Source organism: Silene latifolia, chromosome 11, assembly GCF_048544455.1.
Source record: "Silene latifolia isolate original U9 population chromosome 11, ASM4854445v1, whole genome shotgun sequence".
NCBI classification, from domain to species: domain Eukaryota; kingdom Viridiplantae; phylum Streptophyta; class Magnoliopsida; order Caryophyllales; family Caryophyllaceae; genus Silene; species Silene latifolia.
The window spans coordinates 7,839,980-7,859,512 of NC_133536.1; the positions used below are offsets into that span (position 1 = coordinate 7,839,980).

General features: G+C 41.0%; 2 protein-coding genes and 1 non-coding gene across 3 annotated transcripts; 2 read left to right on the top strand and 1 right to left on the bottom strand.

Annotated features, from left to right (window-relative positions):
• Positions 1-2,071: 2,071 nt before the first annotated feature.
• LOC141610890 (uncharacterized) lies at positions 2,072-7,487 on the bottom strand. Its single transcript, XM_074429189.1, has 3 exons — positions 6,579-7,487; positions 4,472-4,698; positions 2,072-2,389 (listed from the first exon to the last, which is right to left on the bottom strand). Exons 1-3 carry the CDS (start codon positions 6,800-6,802, stop codon positions 2,382-2,384), a joined length of 459 nt encoding a protein of 152 aa, XP_074285290.1. The 5' UTR covers positions 6,803-7,487; the 3' UTR covers positions 2,072-2,381.
• Positions 7,488-7,592: 105 nt separating this feature from the next.
• TRNAR-UCG (transfer RNA arginine (anticodon UCG)) lies at positions 7,593-7,666 on the top strand. The gene has a single exon. It is a non-coding gene; the product is annotated as a tRNA-Arg (tRNA).
• Positions 7,667-9,103: 1,437 nt separating this feature from the next.
• LOC141612824 (transcription repressor OFP14-like) lies at positions 9,104-9,958 on the top strand. Its single transcript, XM_074431572.1, has one exon. It carries the CDS (start codon positions 9,104-9,106, stop codon positions 9,956-9,958), a length of 855 nt encoding a protein of 284 aa, XP_074287673.1.
• Positions 9,959-19,533: the final 9,575 nt, after the last annotated feature.

A 19,533-nucleotide genomic window follows, 5' to 3' on the forward strand; every position in this document is an offset into this window, starting at 1 on the left:
TATAAGTAGGAGGGCAAGTGGGGTAGGGCTGAGCAAAAAATCCGATTATCCAAACTGATCCAATACTCGATCTGTATCTGATCCGAATTTTTGGACATCCGATCCGAAAGTTAAGTTTGGTTTGGATATCTGATCCGAAATCTTTGGTTTTGGTTTGGATATGGATATTAGAATTAAAACATTTGGATATCCGATCTTATCCGGAACTATAGTTTTCTAGTATAATTTCGAGAAAATAAAATTTTATTTGATACATCAACTTAATTAATGTTAAAATATTAGAGAAATATCTAGGTGGTACTTCAATTTTATAGCGAGAACATTGGAATAAGAATACCAAAGAAAATCATCATATAAAACTATGAATATAATCGTGTTTCAAACTTAATTTTAAAGTAAATTCAAAAGTATGGATATCCGATGGATATCCGCATCCGATCCGATTATTTTGGATACCCGAATATTAGATATGTGAGACATTTGGTTTGGATATTGGATATCTAACTTCAGGATTTCTAATATGGATATCCGATCCGAACTAGCACTTTGGATTAAATACCCGATCCGTACTCTGCCCTAAAGTGGGGTGCTCCATTTAATTCCCACTTGGTTTGTCATTTGCATATTGTGAGAGGGCCACTATCTGTCTTCAACTTGTGACGGATAGTGTCCGTCTTCAATGAGAATTTGTATTTTAGTATATCGAATGAGATTTTGTCGATCGGAATATTTCTAAATTCTAATTGGCATATAAACGTTTAATTATATAAGAGAGTTTTTTTTCAGAAAACTTTTTTCTTTTTGTAAGAGTGAAATCGTTTAATATAAAATTTGTCGTCCTGGAGAATACATATGCCTCAATGTCTTTATTAACGTTCAAATGAAACACGTCTCTGTATGGTGGGGAAACACGATTTTTGCGAAATAGCGGCATGAATAGTGAATACATCCGGAATAAGTTGTGAAACCACAAATGTATAGGATGGTGGAGAAATACAATGTTTTTAAAAAAAATAACTTGAGATCATTCAAAAAGAGGTGGAGAAATCATGGAACAAGTTATAGAAGATGTAGGAGTATTGACAATAAATGTTGTTATGGAGAATGTGTGACGGAGTCGAGTAAGTAATTTCTACAACGGTTTTATTTTAGTTTTTTAAAAAGAATTTTAACTTATGCACAAGTCTCATGAGTTGAACTTAACTTAACTTTGATTTTTGGGATTGTTTCAGGACTTCGCCATGGGGTTTTTGGTTGATATTCGAGTTGAAACGTGAAAACAATGAGTGAGTTCCAATCATTGTTTTGAGTTAATGAAGTACTTGTATATAATTTTATAAGGATTGTCAAAAAAAAAAAAAAATTTATAAGGGATGCAGCTAATTTCTTATTAGTGAGGAACGTTTTATTTGTTATCCTCAATAATTTAGGAACAGTAACAAGTCGATCATACCAAATTTACCAATCACTTTAGCCTAGTGTTCGGCTCAATGAAAGAAGGGTGAAGCCCAAAGTACATTGTTAAGGTGTACTTTGTTAGACTATACGCGATTCAGCTGAATCGCCTAGAGCTCGACCTCGGCCCAATTTTTTGAGAAGCATATGAACCCGGTCCATTAAGTATGGTTTCGTCTTGAAATACATGCAAAGCGCGATAATGTTGAAGTATATACACGTTACTCCTTTCCAATAATTCTCCATAAACAAACTAGAGAGTATTAAATATAGGTTACTTTCTAATAGGTGGTCGAGACCTAATGACGCAACAATTACCACCTCAACTATGGTTGTGATGGAGTATCGGCTGTATCGCTACCCATATTCAACGCCGGGATAAGGAGAAGGGGAAGGGGGGGTTACAATTTACAAATTCTCAAATCTCAAATAAAATGTCTCTCACTTTCTGTATATACAGCCGAGTAACCGGAGAGGGAGAGGGAGGGGAAAGGGGAGGTGGTGGGGTCGGTTGACGCAGCTGTTGGCAAAAGGTCGTGTCGCCAACTATGAAAGCACTCGGCCAGCAACATTTTAAAGAGGCAAACAATTTTCATTGGAATTAGCCATAAACATAGCCGTGAAATAATAAAAACGATAATGCACTAATCAAAACATCCATTCCCACATTTGATTTAACAAAATCTGTAGATAAAAAAAAGGATCTGTTTCAATGTAAGCTACACAGAATTACAGAAGAGCTGTTCCTGAAAAATCTATGCATATACCTAAATGCAGGAGTATCCTGTGTTCCAAAAATTACTTCTTCCGTAGTGTTTCTTCTATTCAGAATCAATCAAAAGAATAAGAGCAGGCGTCGATAATCGATACTTCCAAACACTTCATCCACGAGTTTCTTGAGACAGAGATGACAATAATCTCCTTCGTCATACATCTGAACAAGAATAGTTTAGATCATTAGGGCTTACCGTGTCGTGACTGTTAAAACGAGTATTCAGGCAGTAGCATATCTAAGTCAAGAAGCTGATAGGTAAAAGAACACAACGCTAGTAGTGAGGAAGTCAAAGCAGCGCGTATACATGCAAATACACAAAGCTTTCAGTTCCGTGTTTGAAACTTTGCAAATGTCGACTAGATTCCTGAATAAGTCGTTGAGTAATGGATCTTATGTCTTGGGTTTGAAACTAACAACATCAAAACTCTCGGGGGCGTTTGGTTCGAAGGGAAGGAATGAAATGGATTGGAATGTCATACCATTATGGAATGGATTCTAAATCCCATACTCGGTTTATATTGTTTGGTTGAACTTTGGAACGGAATGAAATGTCACACATTATGGAATGGAGTTAGAATCTTGGGGTAAGGGTTGGGTATGAGATTAGAGGGGATGGAATGGATTTAGAATCCATCCGGATTCTAACTCCATTCCAAAATGGCTCAACCAAACATAAGAATGGATTAAATCCATTCCATTCCATTCCATTCCAACTCCCCCGACCAAACACCCCCGCTCAATAAATATGAAACAGAAAGACACTTGGTAGCCTTGTGTTCAAACTAGCTGAAACAATGAAAGAAGCTGATCCCAAACTCTTCCATTTCCTTCTGGCAATAAAGATCCCAAACTCCCAAAGCAACAAATAATACACTCGTTCAATTTCTCTCCGTCATTCTCCGCCTTTTTGAACCCGTCTCCTAAATCACGAGATCATTCTTTTACAGTAAATCTATGGCTCTACTTCTAAAGTTCTAATTCACTTTGACCAATCACCCTAAAGAATTTAGTTTTACCCTTTCACTGCAGTGTTCTCCTTTTAGCCTTCAGGTTGAAGTATCTAAAAAAGCTTTGAATTAGTGGTCTCACTTTCACATCGGCTTTTTTTTTCTTGAGATGACCCAAGTGTAGGCTGACCCAACCTGAACAGACGAAAGAATTTACTTTTACCCTTTTACTGCAGTGTTCTCCTTTTAGCCTTCAGGTTGAAGTATCTAAAAAAGCTTTGAATTAGTAGTCTGACTTTCACATCGGCTTTTTTTTTCTGGAGATGACCTAAGTGTAGGCTGACCCAACCTGAACAGACAAACTTAAAATGACCCAAAGAACCCAAATTTTGATTTGAGTCGGATCCTTACCCCTACATGGCCCAATTATAACACTTCCAAACATACATGCACCTGAAATGACATTCTACCTAATTGCAAGTATACACGAAATGACCCATATCTAAATGACTCAACCCTTGCCTACCCAAATGAGCCATTTAACGGGTCAAGTTACATGCACATCTGTCATTTGACCCCATTGAGTATGAATGTATAGCACCAAAACCCATTGAACTGATTCAAACTATTGTACAGCAAAAGTGCGGCAATTGTCAAATCTCCAAACCCCCAGATGTATTAATGTAGGCCGACCCATAGGTGGATTTGATCTTTGTTAGGGCGCCCCCCCAACCCAACCAACCCTACATTTTTTAGCGCCTCAACCCATAGGTGGGTTTGAATATGTCCTTCGGTCATGGATTTTATGCCACGAACTGCGACATTCATGGATTTATGCCACGAACTGCGACAAGATCTACGAGGTTTGAAGAAAAGAAGGTAGCAAAACCCCGGAAAATGACAACTCCAGACTTTCACTTAAACACAAGGTTCTAACACAACAATGCTAGCCTCATTGAGCTTAAGAATGGGTATGCAGCTAAAAAACAAGAGGAAAAAAAGCTGAAATCTACAGGTTTGAGAGACCAAGCTCCAAGCTTGATACCAACAGGAAACAAAGGGACTACGCAAAACAAAAAATGGTTTTAACTGTGAAACAATCACAGCATACTGTGTGTTAAGAAAATTAAACTCAGAAAAATGTGAATAAAATTCTCATCAAGCATGAAAAACTGAACTAAAGAATCTTTTTTCTTAAATGATAAGAAGTACTCCCTATGTCCCAATTTCGAAATTTACCAGCATAGAGCCAAAATATTTTAAAATCAAAAGTACAGAAGAGAGATCTCCTTACTTGGATGATAACGATTTATAGGAATGTCTTGAAGTTCCCGTCTTATACATAGATATTCACCGAGCAATGCCATTATCGCAAGTCCCGCAATATTCACGATCCACCACGTAAATGAAGAAGGCCATCCACCATACATAATACAAATGAAAAGATGAACGATGTAGATGGTAGCTGAGAAATCTAAGCACTTTTTGGCCCTTTCAATGATATAGACAAGGAAACCAGCTCTGCTCAAACATGAAAAGCACAGACAAAGGTTAAAAACATAAAGAAAGGAAACAGAATGGGTATACTCTCATGACTTATAGTAGCTTAAACAATCTTCTACTTAAATATCAGAAAACAGCAGTGAAAAGCACCACAAGCTGCTCATAAATTTGCCACATAGCACAGGTTTAAGGAACCTAAAGATGAAAACTGAATGAAGATCTGATAATCTTCTTTCTGTTAATAGCAAAATTAGCCAAATGATGTAACACGTCCGAGTATCATGCCCTTAGTAACTTATTTAACACCAAAAGAAAATACACTGAGGAGGACTAGATTGTATCATTGGAACTCATAGCTGATCTCAACTCATTGGGACTACGGCTTTGTCGTTGCTGATATATTAACAACAGTTCCAAAACATTGTACCTTGCACTACAGTGGAACCCATAGGCAACCTTCGCAAATGAAGAATGTTGTGTTTGATAGATCCTTGAGTAAAACAATTTCCAGACAAAACTCCTTGTCGGTTTATCTTTCTACACATTTGGATTCACCTCATTTTCTATTTAGGTACGTTCAAATCAATTAACTATATTTCCACTATGGGTAAGAAATAACCAGAAAAACAGTCCCATGTGAGAGTGCTCCTCTTTTTTCCTCCGAAACTTTAATCCAAAAGTAAATGAGGTGAATGGAGACAATATTTCGTTAACAGCTGTTAAACACAACTCCAAATAGTAAAAGGTGATACTTCTGAGTACTAACACAGAAGAAGTACAATCTTAATCGATTTAGTCCCAAAAAACCTTTGAATGATCTTTACAGCGGCTAACTTGTCTACCATAACAATAAGACAATCCATTGGGCCATAAGAGCACCATCACGAGAGCAATGATACACACACTGACTCACATCCATGAGAAAACAGCCAAGTGAATCATAAAGATGAAATTCTTTACCCAAGGAATAGGTTACTCGAATACAATAGCCGTATTTTATTGAAAGTAGACCTGATGTCCAAAACTTCTGGTGCCCATAAATAATTAAGGAAGCAAAAAGGAGGAAACCCACCACACGCAATTAAAAGCAATAATACAAAAACTAACAAAGTATTGACAGATGGGGTGATAGTTTGATAAATATAAGTATAACCTTTAGTCCTTTACTCTCCAATTCAATAAGAAAATTACGGGGTGGGGTGTAAGAAAGAAGCTCTGGTATAGCGGAAGGAATTTTTTTGTCAATCCCTATCTCCAATTTCCCAAGTCATGCCTGAGAATATAAGATGAAAATCGAAAAACAGTTATGCCTCTCTTCCACAATCCCGCTATAAATTCCTTTCCAAACACCACTTGACCAATAAGGCTTGTTTATAGAGCCCGATTCTAATTTGAAAAGGATTTCAGGTTGCATATCTCATTTTCAAGTATTCACTTTGTACAATTACATACAGGAAACAAGCACATAAAGCATTTAGTGTTAACAAAGTTTAATGAGTTAACGAGCTTTTAAAAGTTAATACTCCTTATCAGGTACCTCTAAGGCTCTAACTGATAGAACTCTAAAGGCAAAGAGGAGCTCTTTCCCCTGCAGTCTACATGAATCAAATTTGGGCTGCCATGAGACTAAAAACCAAGCCTCACAGAAGATCATGATTCACTAACCTATCTCGGTTGAACACACCATACCGGCAATAAGCTCAACAGCTTAATATGACCAATCAAATCACAAAACTGTTGTTGAAAACACAACCGCTAAATTATCGAAAACAATCAAACAATTAGCTCAATCTAACAGAAACTCACCAAACAAAAGAACCACTACATGAAATCAAACAACAATTTACCTCAATAGTCTGATTAAGCAACAAAATCAACATCAAACATAAAATGCTTACCCTGCAAGAGAAGTGAGAATGAACGAGGCAATGACATAGCAACCAGTGACAGTAGAGACGGTTACCGCGGCGAAATCAAAGAAATAAAACAGACTCATCCTAGAAACCCTAGTACCAACCAAAAGGGTGAAGAACAATCCCAATGTAAGGTAATACAAACATTGCAAACACACAATTTGGGCAACAATAAGCCATGGGTCCCACACCACTGCTCCATAAAACATGACTTTCTTCTACTTTCTTACTCTTCAATTACAAAACTTTACTCTTTATTTCCCCTCTTTTGATTAAGATCAAGGGATTTTTGTGCAATTAGGGTTAAATTAAATTGACCCAGAAGATGAAATTAAGGATACTAATAACCAATTAGATCAAAACTGAATCTTTCTTGAGAATTCTGAGGTGGGTCAATTGAAGAAATTTCACAAATTTTCCCCTTTTTGATTAAGATCAAGGTTTTCTTTTTTGTAATTAGGGTTAAATTAAATTGACCCAGATGAGGAAATTAGGGATATTAATAACCCATAAGATCAAAATTGAATCTTTCTTGAGAATTCTGAGGTGGGTCAATTCAATTTGATGTGATGATGGAAGGGTTTTACTGTGTAATTCAACTAGAAGAAAATTACTGAAGGTAGAAATCAAGGGTTGAATTGATAGTAAACTAACGAAATTAAATCGAAATTAGGATTTGTTTCCGTTAAACAGTTAAATTTAGTGGGTAGAAATGTAGAATGTTGAAGTTTGTGTGAAAGGGTTACGATATTTGTATAAACGGATCCGTTTTATACCATCTTTGTGTAAAACCGCTTTATATAAAACTTAAAATAAAAATTTGCAGAAGAGAAGAAGTGTGTGGGAGTCTGGAGACAGAGAGGAGGAAGAGGAAAGAACAACAGCCGGATGCAGACTGGAGGTTCAGCATCAACGTTATTTTGATGCTTTGCAGATGCTATTTGATACTTGATAGTATATGGTATTAGAAGGTTTAGTTCACATTGTTCAACATCATCTGACCGCATAGCGCAGTGGATTAGCGCGTTTGACTTCGGATCAAAAGGTCGTGGGTTCGACTCCCACTGTGGTCGCTGTTTTTTGAAGATTTTAATCTTTTCTCATTTTTTAATTCCCATGTTCTTGCTCCAACTATAATAGTATACCTTTTTTGAAAATTTAAATATTTTCTCATTTTTTAATTCCCATGTTCTTACTAACTTCAACAATAAATAGTATACTTACTTGTTAATTGTAAGATCTAACACAATAATTATCCTTTTTTTTTTTAATGTTTATACATATTTGACTTCACAATGTTTCTTAGCATCTAATCAAAATAGTGATTAAATATTGTCGCGCGATGAAACGGAGACTAACTTATTATTACCGTAGACCGTGGTATAATACTTTGATTAAAATTGATCAATTTCTTGCTATCAATGTCAATAGATGTCAAAGTAGATTCTCATTTAATTTAACAACATCAGCAATCGTACATATCGTACCTATCGTATTTTCATATGAATTGGAAAGTCCGAGTTTTAGACTATAATCTTATACTCTTATAGTCTTATCAAAATAGTAAGTAATGTGTGAAATAAGTGATTAATTTATTTATAGAGTAAGATATGAACAATATAACATAAAATAAGCATGTTATACACAAATACTAGTAATCTATATGGATTACTCTTACATGTAAGTACATTTTATCTTTGAAATTAATAAATGTTTCCTTAAAGTGAAATTCATAGTATTGCTCAACTAAAATGAAACTCCTAATTTGCATGTCTTTTTTTAAGTGATACAATTAATGTAAAAGATGACTTTCCAATTCAAATACAATGGACTTCCTTAATAGAAAACCACTCTATCCTTGTTCAAGTCTTTGCCTTCCAAACTTCAATCTTCCAATTCTTACTACAAATGGAGATATATCTTTTCTAAATAAGAATTATTGTATACGACGTTGTATAATGTACAATAAATTGTCCGTACAACGATTTTTTCAGATGTTACCTTATTTATTGATAAAATAAGTTTTTAACTAATGGCATGGTCCACTACTCATGGCATTTTGTTAGAAGAAGTGGTAACGAGGCTGCTCATGGCATGGCCCACTACTTACCCGTTAGTTTTTCAACTCGGGTTTGGGTGGATATGTGCCCTGATGCAATCGCTGATGTAGTTGCTTCCGATTTTGTTTCGGATTTCTCAAATCAATAATAATCTCATTTTTACCTTCAAAAAAAAAAAAGAAATAAGCGTCTTACCGTATAAGATTATCGTATTTTATACTCGTGTTATGTTTTGTAACAGACGTACTAGATAAGAGAGATCGTAACTAATTCTCATGTGGATATATGGAATTAATTAAGGGATTTACAATTCTTAATAGCTTTCATACACATCTTATGTTTTCAGGGAAAGTCTTTTATTATGAATTTATATATAAATCAACTTAGCTTTGAGCCTTTCTTTGATACAAGGAGTCAAAGGAAAAAAAAAACAACATACACTCACTAAAAATGCCTAAAAACATCAAAAAATCTCTTCAAAACTACATCTCTAAGATCAAAAAACAAGTCCCCCACCTACAAATTTCTCATAGTTCCCTTTCTTCCACCACTAGCAGGATTCTTTCAGGTTGTAAACACCCTAAGAGCCTCTCATTTGCGGTCGATGACAAAGGTCGAAACAATAGTCATGATCAATCACACCAACGTGGCGAGGCCGCCACGTTAGAGGACATTGATAACTTCCTTGTTGAGAATTTCAAGTCATTGTATAGCCGAGATCGTGAACGTGACCGTGACCATAATGATAATAATGGACCCATACGTGACGAGAACCGGAAAAAAGAAAAAGAAAACGAAAAATATGGTGAGTCGAGTGGGGTGCTTTATTATGACTCTCCTAGATTTTTCATGCCCTCTTTGGACCGATATGGGTCCCACCTTTTTCCCACATCTCCGGTTTCCTTTGCCTCGCCTCTTCAGGAGATGAGGTTAAGTGGACCGGGGAGTCCTATGACTTCAAACTCAGATGATGTAGGGTACGTACCCCCAGTGTCCATGGTGGACACTGTTACCCATGGACACGATCAGCATGGCATGGATGACAATTCACCGATCTTGAAAGGGGTCGAGGATTGTATAGCGGTCTTAACCGTGTCACTAAGTCCGTACGAGGATTATAAGAGGTCTATGAAAAGGGTGATAGACTCAAGGATTGAGAATAACCAAAGGGTAGATTGGGAATTTATGGAGGAATTATTAATTTGTCACCTTAGGTTGAATGATAAGAAACAACATAGGTTCATTCTTAGTGCATTTGTTGATTTAATTGTTGTTTTGCGTCAAACTCTAGCAATGGAGAATTAGAAGGGAAATTATGAACGTAGAATATGGAACTACTAATGATTTAGAGGGGAAGTAGAGACGAGATTGTTAAATGTTGAATGTGCTGTTGTTCTATGTGATTATGTAGCAACTTGGAATATTTGTGAAAGTATTGGAAGTTTTTTTTTTTTTTTTTTTTTTTTTTTTTTTTTTTTTGAGGGAAGTATTGGAAGTTTTTCAACCTTTAACATACCCCGTTGTCCTAGTAAATCTGATCATTTCTTTTAATCAATTTACGCCAAGTAGATGTATTAGGATAGAGGTATATAATTTAAAGTAACAAAGTAGTTGTTAAGTTGTATATAGGAAGTTAGGGACGGGTCAAACTTCAGGGCTGATCCGTCCAGACTCGATCCGTCCTTGGGGTCATTTTTGACCCCGTCCGTGTGACCAATGCCTGGCCTAGCTTGAGTGCTTGACCTGTCAAGAACTGGGCCCGGATTCGGGCCGAGTAAATCCAATCTGGTCCGCCCTCAACCCGAACCTGCCCTAGACCCATCCCTCGATCCTACCCAAGCCGGTACCAGGTCCACCTCTACATGCTTAGCCCGGCCCGTGTTGACCCGCCCTTACTCCATGTTGTTTCGGGCTCGCGTCTGCCACAATTGGGGGTCGCTGAGGCACTCTATTAAAAATCTACAACAGTACAGGAAAATGAGATAACACTGCTTGTTAGAGATTAAATTAAGTACCACTCGGTAGGTAGAGTTATAAATTTACTAAATATTTTCAGTTCCTTTTATTAAATTTTGAAACTCAAACTAATTATCAAAAGGATTAGCAATATTAAATATTTTCATTTCCCTTTACTAAATTTTGAAACTCAAACTAATTATCAAAAGGATTAGCAATAGTAGTTTTTGCTTTGTTATGGATGTTGTCACCAATAATTTTATTTAAAAGTTCATCTGCTAAATCATAAGAAGTTCATTTTGCTCACCTTAACTCGTAAAGGACCCAAACCGAGCTAGAGCTCGAGTCAAGATTTAACTGAGCCAATTTCAAATTGTTCGCAAACTATCTCATCTCATATCACCCTTAATTTTGGGTTGTGGTATACTGGTACGGTGGATTCTCACCATCAAAGCAATGGCTAACGCCATACTCCGCATTTATCGAATGATGTCGGGCTTACAAGTAGATTCCGAGAAGCTTTTTTAATTAAATTTATCCTCAATTTAAGTTCTCCTTAACCATTCTAGAAGAGTACACAACAATTACTCCTATAGTCCTATTTATGTTTCTTGGAAAATGTTAAATACAATTTATAGAGCAAGTGTAATGGTGGGTTTTTGTCTCGAGTTTGTCAATAAAGACTTTACAAATAAAGTTTTTCTCATTGTGGGTAGCATTGAGTTTGTCAAATAAAGAATTATTAGGTTCTTGTTTAAGAAGCAAGTTCTTTGATAGTTTCAAAAAAAAAAAATTAGTTTAATGTAGATAAAATAATAGGAATTGGGTCCCAATTAAGAACCAACAAAAAGTTTTTCCATTGTGTTAAAAAGTTCTTGAGATAATGGGTGTAATCCAAAAAAAGATTCATAAGTAGTTGTTAATGGAGTTGAAGTTACCAAATTCTGAGGAGTCGGTATTAATTTATGCCGAATTGCTCCACATATAGTTCCTCGAACCACATTTTTTAAACGAACTAGAGCCAATCCGAATCGATCTTGTAAGAGATCTGCTACAGAGCGAATACGTTTATTTTTCAAATGATTCATATCATCAATTGTACCCATTCCAAATTTCATTCCAATCAAGTGATCCGTAGCTGCCAATATATCACGCGGTAACAAAAACGTATTGTTTTGGGTTATATCAAGATTCAACCGACGTTTTATATTTCGTTGACCAATCCTTCCTAATTCGCATTTTTGCTGAATTTTTTTTTCTTGCTCTTATGGCTTTATTTAAGAAACGAAAAAAGGAAACACATTTTTAATATATGCATTAATTACATTGATAAATGTACAATTTGGTTCTTAATTTTAAAATTAATATCAAATTTAAAAGTAATTTTATGTTTTTATCATTACTCATGTTTATTGTTGATCTTTATTTTATCACATGTCCAGTTAACTTAAATGCATGAAGTGTATTGATGATTAATACGTAGTTTGTCTAAATCAGCAATATATAAATTTTGTTGGATTTTCTTCCGTAAAAGTTTTAAATTAGGTAATAAAATAAATTTTATATCTCAAGGATTATGGTGTAAAATCAAAAATAAGTGTTTTTATTTTTTTCGTTTATTTTAGGTATTAAGGTAATGAAATTGAGTGTCACCCGCTACCACTCTATCACTAGTCCTCTATTTACCGATTGAAACTAGAAGAGATGCTTATACTCAAATGACTCTAATTTAACAACTGGGGCCTTACATATTTGGTTATTCTATACAGATATTGGCCTACTTAAAACTATTTGTCAATATTTATAAAGAAATATATTAAAAAAAATGTTAAAGTTTCTGATGGGGCATATTCTTCACCCGCTGACCGAGTCAACACATTGAGGAAGGTCAAAGATAAAAGACAGCAAGTCAACATATTAGACAGCCTAACCGACGCAGCCTGTCGGCCTGTCACCCGCTACCACTCTATCACTAGTCCTCTATTTACCGATTGAAACTAGAAGAGATGCTTATACTCAAATGACTCTAATTTAACAACTGGGGCCTTACATATTTGGTTATTCTATACAGATATTGGCCTACTTAAAACTATTTGTCAATATTTATAAAGAAATATATTAAAAAAAATGTTAAAGTTTCTGATGGGGCATATTCTTCACCCGCTGACCGAGTCAACACATTGAGGAAGGTCAAAGATAAAAGACAGCAAGTCAACATATTAGACAGCCTAACCGACGCAGCCTGTCGGCCTGTCACTTGGGTCTCGGCTAGGCAACTAGCCAGCCGAGAGACATATCCGCGTACTCATATCCAAGACCCCTCGGCACGGAGTCAACCAGGCCTGCCGGCCCGGCATGGGTCCCTCGGCCGAGGGTAGAACGGTCTTTCCACCTGCTCTGCCACTTGGCCACTACGTGACAAAAGGTGAAAGTCTATAAATACTCCACTTCTCTCAACGAGAAAGGATCCGAAATATAACCTAAATACCTCACAATCTGATATAAACTCCCTTATCTCTCTACAATATACTTTGCCAAGTAACACACAACTTAATCCCTTTAAGTTCACTGACTTGAGCGTCGGAGTGAGTACGCTCGGTACCAAGCCGAGCCCTCAGTTTGTTCATTGTTTCAGGAGAGGCCGAAAGGAAGAGTCAAACAAAGTCATCATTCAACAAGGCTTACGTGGTAACAACACTGCTCCGAAATCACACCCGGAACAATTGGCGCCGTCTGTGGGGATAACTTACTAAAAGCTAGTCAAATCCCTTAAAAACACAAAACAAAACCCACCCAAAAAGCCACGAAGATGTCAAAACAACCAGAAGTAATTGTGAGTGACGAAACCGCATTCTACCAGGATGACACCATCCCTAATTCTGGGATAGGGCAGTCCCCCACCGGCCGGTTCACTGAACCCAGGTTCGGGATGCCGAATGAGATAGAAATGCCGCTGCCCGCCGACCAAGTCACTGTCATGGGACATGTGGTCGATGCAGCCAAACTGAAGCTATTCCTGGACCTGATGGGTAGTACGCCGCTAACCCCCGTCGTAACAACGGTTACAACAGCGCACCCACAGGTGAACAGGGCCCATAAAGTGACTCCGAACAACCTGACCGGAGCGATGCAAGAGGTTGGGCGTACCAAAACGCCAGCGGTGCCCCTGTTGTCAGTGGCAGACCAAAGTCCTTCCCACACTCGCGGGAGAACAGCGTCGCCACGGCATCAACGAGGCCACCCCCGAAGAAGTGAAGAAAGAAATCCGACTTTCCAAAGTCGGAGAACAAGAAGCCCTTCCCGCCACGGGGAGAGAAGCCGGACTAGGATTGCGAGGAGCCGATCGCCGCGTGTCATTCGGCACGCGGTCAGACAGCCCCTCAACGCCTTTGTCCTCGAAGTCCCGGTGCCAACTAAACTGAAGCTGCCAGCCATATCATACAAAGGAGACAGCGACCCGACCGATCATGCTGAGGCTTTCGAGTCGTACATGTCGGTGTGGGAGCAACCCGATGAGGTGTGGTGCCGGGTCTTCCCAACGACCCTCCATGGCATGGCTCAGAGTTGGTACAAGGGGCTACCCAATGGCTCGGTATACTGCTATGCCGACCTGAGAGATAACTTAATAGCCCAGTACGCTTGCAACAAGCGAAGGGCCGTGGAGACATCAGATCTCCTGACTATCCGACAGGGGGAGGACGAGTCCCTCCGGAGCTACGTCAAGAGATTTGACGCTAAGGTTCAGCAGATCCGAGAGCTGAACACTGAACTGGCGGCCTTCGCACTGATGAAAGGCCTACCGAGAGGCGATTTCAAAAATGACCTCATCAAGTGTGAAGACCTAAACCTGGACTCCGCCAGAAAGATGGCCGACCGAGCCATAAAGGTGGAGGACTATCACAAGACAGGTAAGCCACGGCGAAGCCGGGCACCCGAGAGAGGAGCGGCCGCCGGGATGACGAGAGATGAAGGACGCCGTGACAATAATAGGTCACGGCCGAGAATTAAATAAGAAATGAACTCGGCGGGCGCCGGGGAGTTCGGGACCATACACCCGAGGCGGCATGCCAGTCTCACCCCCCTGGTCAAATCTCCGGCCGAGGTCTTCGCCCTGAGCAAGAATGAAGGGCAGAAATGGGCAAGACCCCCCAAGACGAAGGCGGAGGGCGACACAAACCAATTTTGCGATTACCACTGCCAACCCAGCCATAAGACCGACGACTGTCGGCATCTGAAGAATGCCATCGAGGAGCTGATTCGAAAGGGAGCCCTCAGCAAGTACGTGGCTGGGGCCCCGGAATCAAGCTCCGACGGGGCAAATAGGAAATCAGTATTCCAGAGGATGGGAGTGATCCAGGTGGTTATCGGAGGAAACGAGAACGGAGGGTCAGCTAATGGGCACAAACGGCACATAAATGAGCTTTACCAAGCCATCAACTTTGTGCCCACCACAGCGACCCCCGCTTCTACCGTCCCCGATATAACCATCGGCAAGAAAGACTACGAAGGAGTCGTAGCCCCACACAGCGATCCGCTGGTGGTCCACCTGGACATAGCCAACCACTTGGTGAAGAGGTGCCTAATTGACACAGGCGCCTACACGAACATCATGTTCAGGGAATGCTTTCTCAATCTCGGTCTGAAGATTGAGGACCTAAGCCCCTGCACCAACCCACTATACAGCTTCAGCGGGGCCGGTCTGGTCCCCCTAGGGTCAATCAAACTGCCGGTGATGTTCGGCCAAGCCGATGCGGCTAAGAATGTTTGGTCCGAGTTCGTGGTCATTGATGGTTCATCCGCCTATAATGTTCTCATAGGTCGGGTTACTTTGAGCGAAGCCGATGCTGTAATGTCCATCCGGGCCCTGACATTGATGTATGTCTCGGACCGGGGGGAGGCACAAAAGCTCGTCTCAAAGGACGAGAGAGACGAAATTGTCAATGTCCAAGTATCTGCCAGAGGGTGTAACATGCAATCCCTCAAAGTGGCGAAGAAATCAGAGAAGGGGAAGAGCCCATCCTTACGACAGGAGGGTGATCCGATGAGCACCAACAACGTCAGCATGGTCGAGGGAGCCGAGACCGAGCAAGTAGAAATTGACCCAGGACGCACCGTAACTGTCGGTGTCGGCCTGGAGCCAAAATTCAGAGCCGATCTCCTTGACCTGCTGAGGAAGAACAAAGACGTCTTCGCGTACTCAGCCGCCGAGATGCCAGGTGTGAGCCGAGAGGTGATCGTTCACAAGCTGAACGTGCTCTCCAACGCTCGCCCTGTCAAGCAGAAGATGAGAAACTCCTCGGCCGAGAAAGACGAGGCCATCAAGGCCGAGGTAGATAAATTGTTAGAGGCAGGCTTTATCATGCCTTGTACTTACCCTGAGTGGCTAGCAAATGTTGTAATGGTGAAGAAGTCATCAGGGGGTGGAGGATGTGTGTTGATTTTACAAATCTTAATAAAGCATGCCCTAAAGATTGCTATCCCTTGCCTTGAATATATAGCTTAATAGACGCAACAGCAGGCTACACTATGCTGAGCCTGCTCGACGGCTTCTCAGGGTACCATCAGGTATTCATGGCCGAAGAAGACATGCCTAAGTGCGCATTCATCACCATACACGGCACATACATGTATAAAATGATGTCGTTCGGTTTGAAAAACGCTGGCGCAACTTACACTAGGCTGGTGGACAAAGTGTTTCAAGATCAAAAAGGGCGAAACATCGAGGCTTACGTCGACGATGCTATTGTAAAAAGCAAGTCTGACAGCGAGCACTTGGCCGACTTGAGCGAAACATTTTGTTCACTAAGGAAATACAAGATGAAACTTAACCCAATGAAATGCAACTTCGGTGTACGGGCAGGTAAGTTCCTCGGCGTGCTAGTCAGTGCCAGGGGAATTGATGCCAATCCGAGAGAAAGTCCAAGCAATCTTTTGGACCTCACGGGAGCCGAGGAATCGAAAAGAGGTTATGATGTTGACCGGGAGGATGGCGGCTCTCGCCCGTTTTATCTCTCGGTCAGCCGACAAGAGCACCCCATTCTTCAAAGTGTTGAAGGGAATAAAGACTTGGTGGGGGAGAACAGAGCACACGGCTTTTGAAATGGCAAAGCTCATCTTCAAACTCTCCCGACCCCTGTCCGGACCGATCTTTGGGGAGACGCTATATCTATACATAGCGATTACCTCGGCCACGGTCGATCGTAATCATCGAGAGAAGAAGACAAGCAAAGCAACACCCAATCTACTTTATCGCCATACACCTGCTGGCCGCGAAAGAAATTATCCACCGATCGAAAAACGCCTTTCTTTGTCGTTCGCCGCAAGGAAACTAAAACCTTACTTCGACGCACACCCCGTGACGGTCCTAACCGACCAACCATTGGAGAAAGCATTGGAAAAATTCGAAAAATCCGACAGGCTCATCAAATGGGCAGTAGAACCATCCGGCTTCGGCATTCAATACAAGCCGAGGCCCTCGATAAAAGGGCAGGCACTTGCAGACTTCCTGGCCGAATGCACATATAAAGAAGAACCAAATCCCGGAGTATGGGAAGTATACACCGACGAATCATCCACGACGAACAGCTCAGGAGCCGGCATCCTTATCATCAGCCCAAACGGGGACGAGTTTGAGTATGCCTTGAAATTTACCTTCTCGGCCTCAAACAACGAATCCGAATACGAGGCGGTGATAACTGGAGTCGAGCTAGCTAGAGCTACCGGAGCGGAACACATTGTGTTGAAGACAGACTCACTATTGGTGACTAACCAAATCAGAGGAGAGTATGAGGCTCGAGACGACGGGATGGTAAGATACCTGGAAAGGGTAAAAGCTGACACCGCTAAATTGAAATCTTTCCAAATCCAATGCGTCCCCAGGTCTGAGAACAACCGAGCCGACGCTTTCTCAAAACTTGCCAGTTCAACCATCAAGAACGTCAGCCGAACCGTGCCAGTGGATATCAGGAATGCTAAAAGCATTACTGACACACTCTGCATGGTGGGCGACATAGAAGCCGAGACGACGTGGATGACTCCGATAATAAAATACAAACTAACAAATAAGTTGCCGGAGGACCGCAGTCTATCTCAGAAGATAAGAAGGATCGCCGCCAGGTACTTGGTGTTCGAAGGAGAATTATACAGAAGGTCCGTAATAAGACCACTATTGAAATGTGTCGGCCCAGCCGACGCGGAGGTAATACTGACAGAGATTCACGAAGACTTCTATGGACATCACATGGGGGCAAGAACGTTAGCCCACAAAGCTCTTCGAGCCGGCTACTTCTGGCCTACCATTCTTGAGGATTCCAGAACTAAGACCAAGAAGTGTAAGAACTGTCAAATGCATGCTCCGGTGATACATGCTCCTTCCCGAGACCTGCAACCGGTGCTTAGTCCCCTTTCTTTTGCACAGTGGGGAATGGATTTACTAGGGCCATTTCCAACGGCCTCCGGAGGAAGAAAGTACCTGATCGTCGCCGTTGACTACTTCACCAAATGGGTCGAAGCTGTCGCGGTACCTGCCAAGACCACGACGGCCGTAAGAAAAGTGATTTGGGAGAATGTCATAACTCGTTTTGGGCTACCCCAAGTCATGGTATTTGACCACGGCCGAGAATTTTGGAGTGACATGTTGATGAACTGGTTAGAAGAGCTCGGTATCAAGTTTGCATACTCCTCCGTCTGCCACCCTCAAAGCAACGGGCATGCGGAAGCAGCCAATAAAACGATACTGAACAGATTGAAAAAGAAGGTTGAAGATCTGAAGGGAAGGTGGGTTGATGAACTACCCGGCGTCCTGTGGTCCCTTAGAACCACGGAGAAAGAAGCAACGGGGTACAGTCCATTCCACCTAGTCTATGGATGCAAGCCGTCCCGCTAATGAAGCAGCGGTGCCGACATTCAGAACGCACACCTTTGACCCAGCCGAAAATGAGGAAGGCCTGAGAGTCTCCCTAGACCTGGTCGAAGAAAGCCGAGACACGGCACGGCTTAACTTGGCAGTATATCAAAACCGAGTAAGAAGAGCATACAACCGTAGGGTTCACAAAAGGGACTTAAAAGTAGGAGATCTAGTCCTAAGAAAGTCAGCCGCAACCAACAAAGGAAACATCCATGGTAAAATGACGGCCAACTGGGAAGGACCCTACAAAGTGGTTGAAGAAATGAGGCCGGGGACATACCGGCTGACAGACATGGAGGGAGTGCCTCTAATGAGCCACTGGAACACAGACAACCTAAGGAAATATTTCATATAACGGCGGAGATGTCCAAGACCGTTGTGGACACCCCAACGTGTGATTATACGTTATAAAAAGTGATACAAATTTTGTTGAAAATTCTTTGTCCCCTCCATAGTCATGCCAGATTAGACGCCGCGGCCAAAGCCGGGCAGTCACTACCGAAGAACAAAAGCGGATAAGCACTGTTGAGATGCAAATCTGACTACCCCGGCCAATCCGGGAGTGGCAGAGGAAGCGATCAATATGTCACTATACGGAAAGCAGTCGAAACGTAAACTCGGTTGCCTCGGCCAAAGCCGGGAGTGATGAGGGAAACGCGATCTGCCAACAGCAGCTGTTACTCGCCACAACGACCAGCATGCTTAGGAACGTATAAGCACTGTTGAGACGCAAATCGGACGCCTCGGCCAGACCGAGAGTGAAAGAGGAAGCGGTCAACACGTCTACAGATACGAACACCTCGGCCGTTACCCCGAAGAGTGACGGGGACACAACGACTGATACGTAACATGTTCACAACGGTGGTTGGGATAGCAAATCTGACCGCCTCGGCTAAAGCCGGAGGTGGTGGAGGAATCGACCAACATGCCAACATGTTGGAAAAAAATGTTAAGTACAGTTGAGATGCGCATTCTAACTGCCTCGGCCAAGCCAAAGGTAAAAACGAAAAGAAAAAAA

Bases quoted from the DNA above. Each gene is read 5' to 3' on its own strand.
- LOC141612824 (XM_074431572.1), top strand. From the start codon at position 9,104: ATGCCTAAAAACATCAAAAAATCTCTTCAAAACTACATCTCTAAGATC.
- LOC141610890 (XM_074429189.1), bottom strand. From the start codon at position 6,802: ATGTTTTATGGAGCAGTGGTGTGGGACCCATGGCTTATTGTTGCCCAA. The intron at 4,699-6,578 runs GTAAGCATTTTA...ATGTTTGAGCAG, and splicing joins ATTCTCACTTCTCTTGCAGG to AGCTGGTTTCCTTGTCTATA.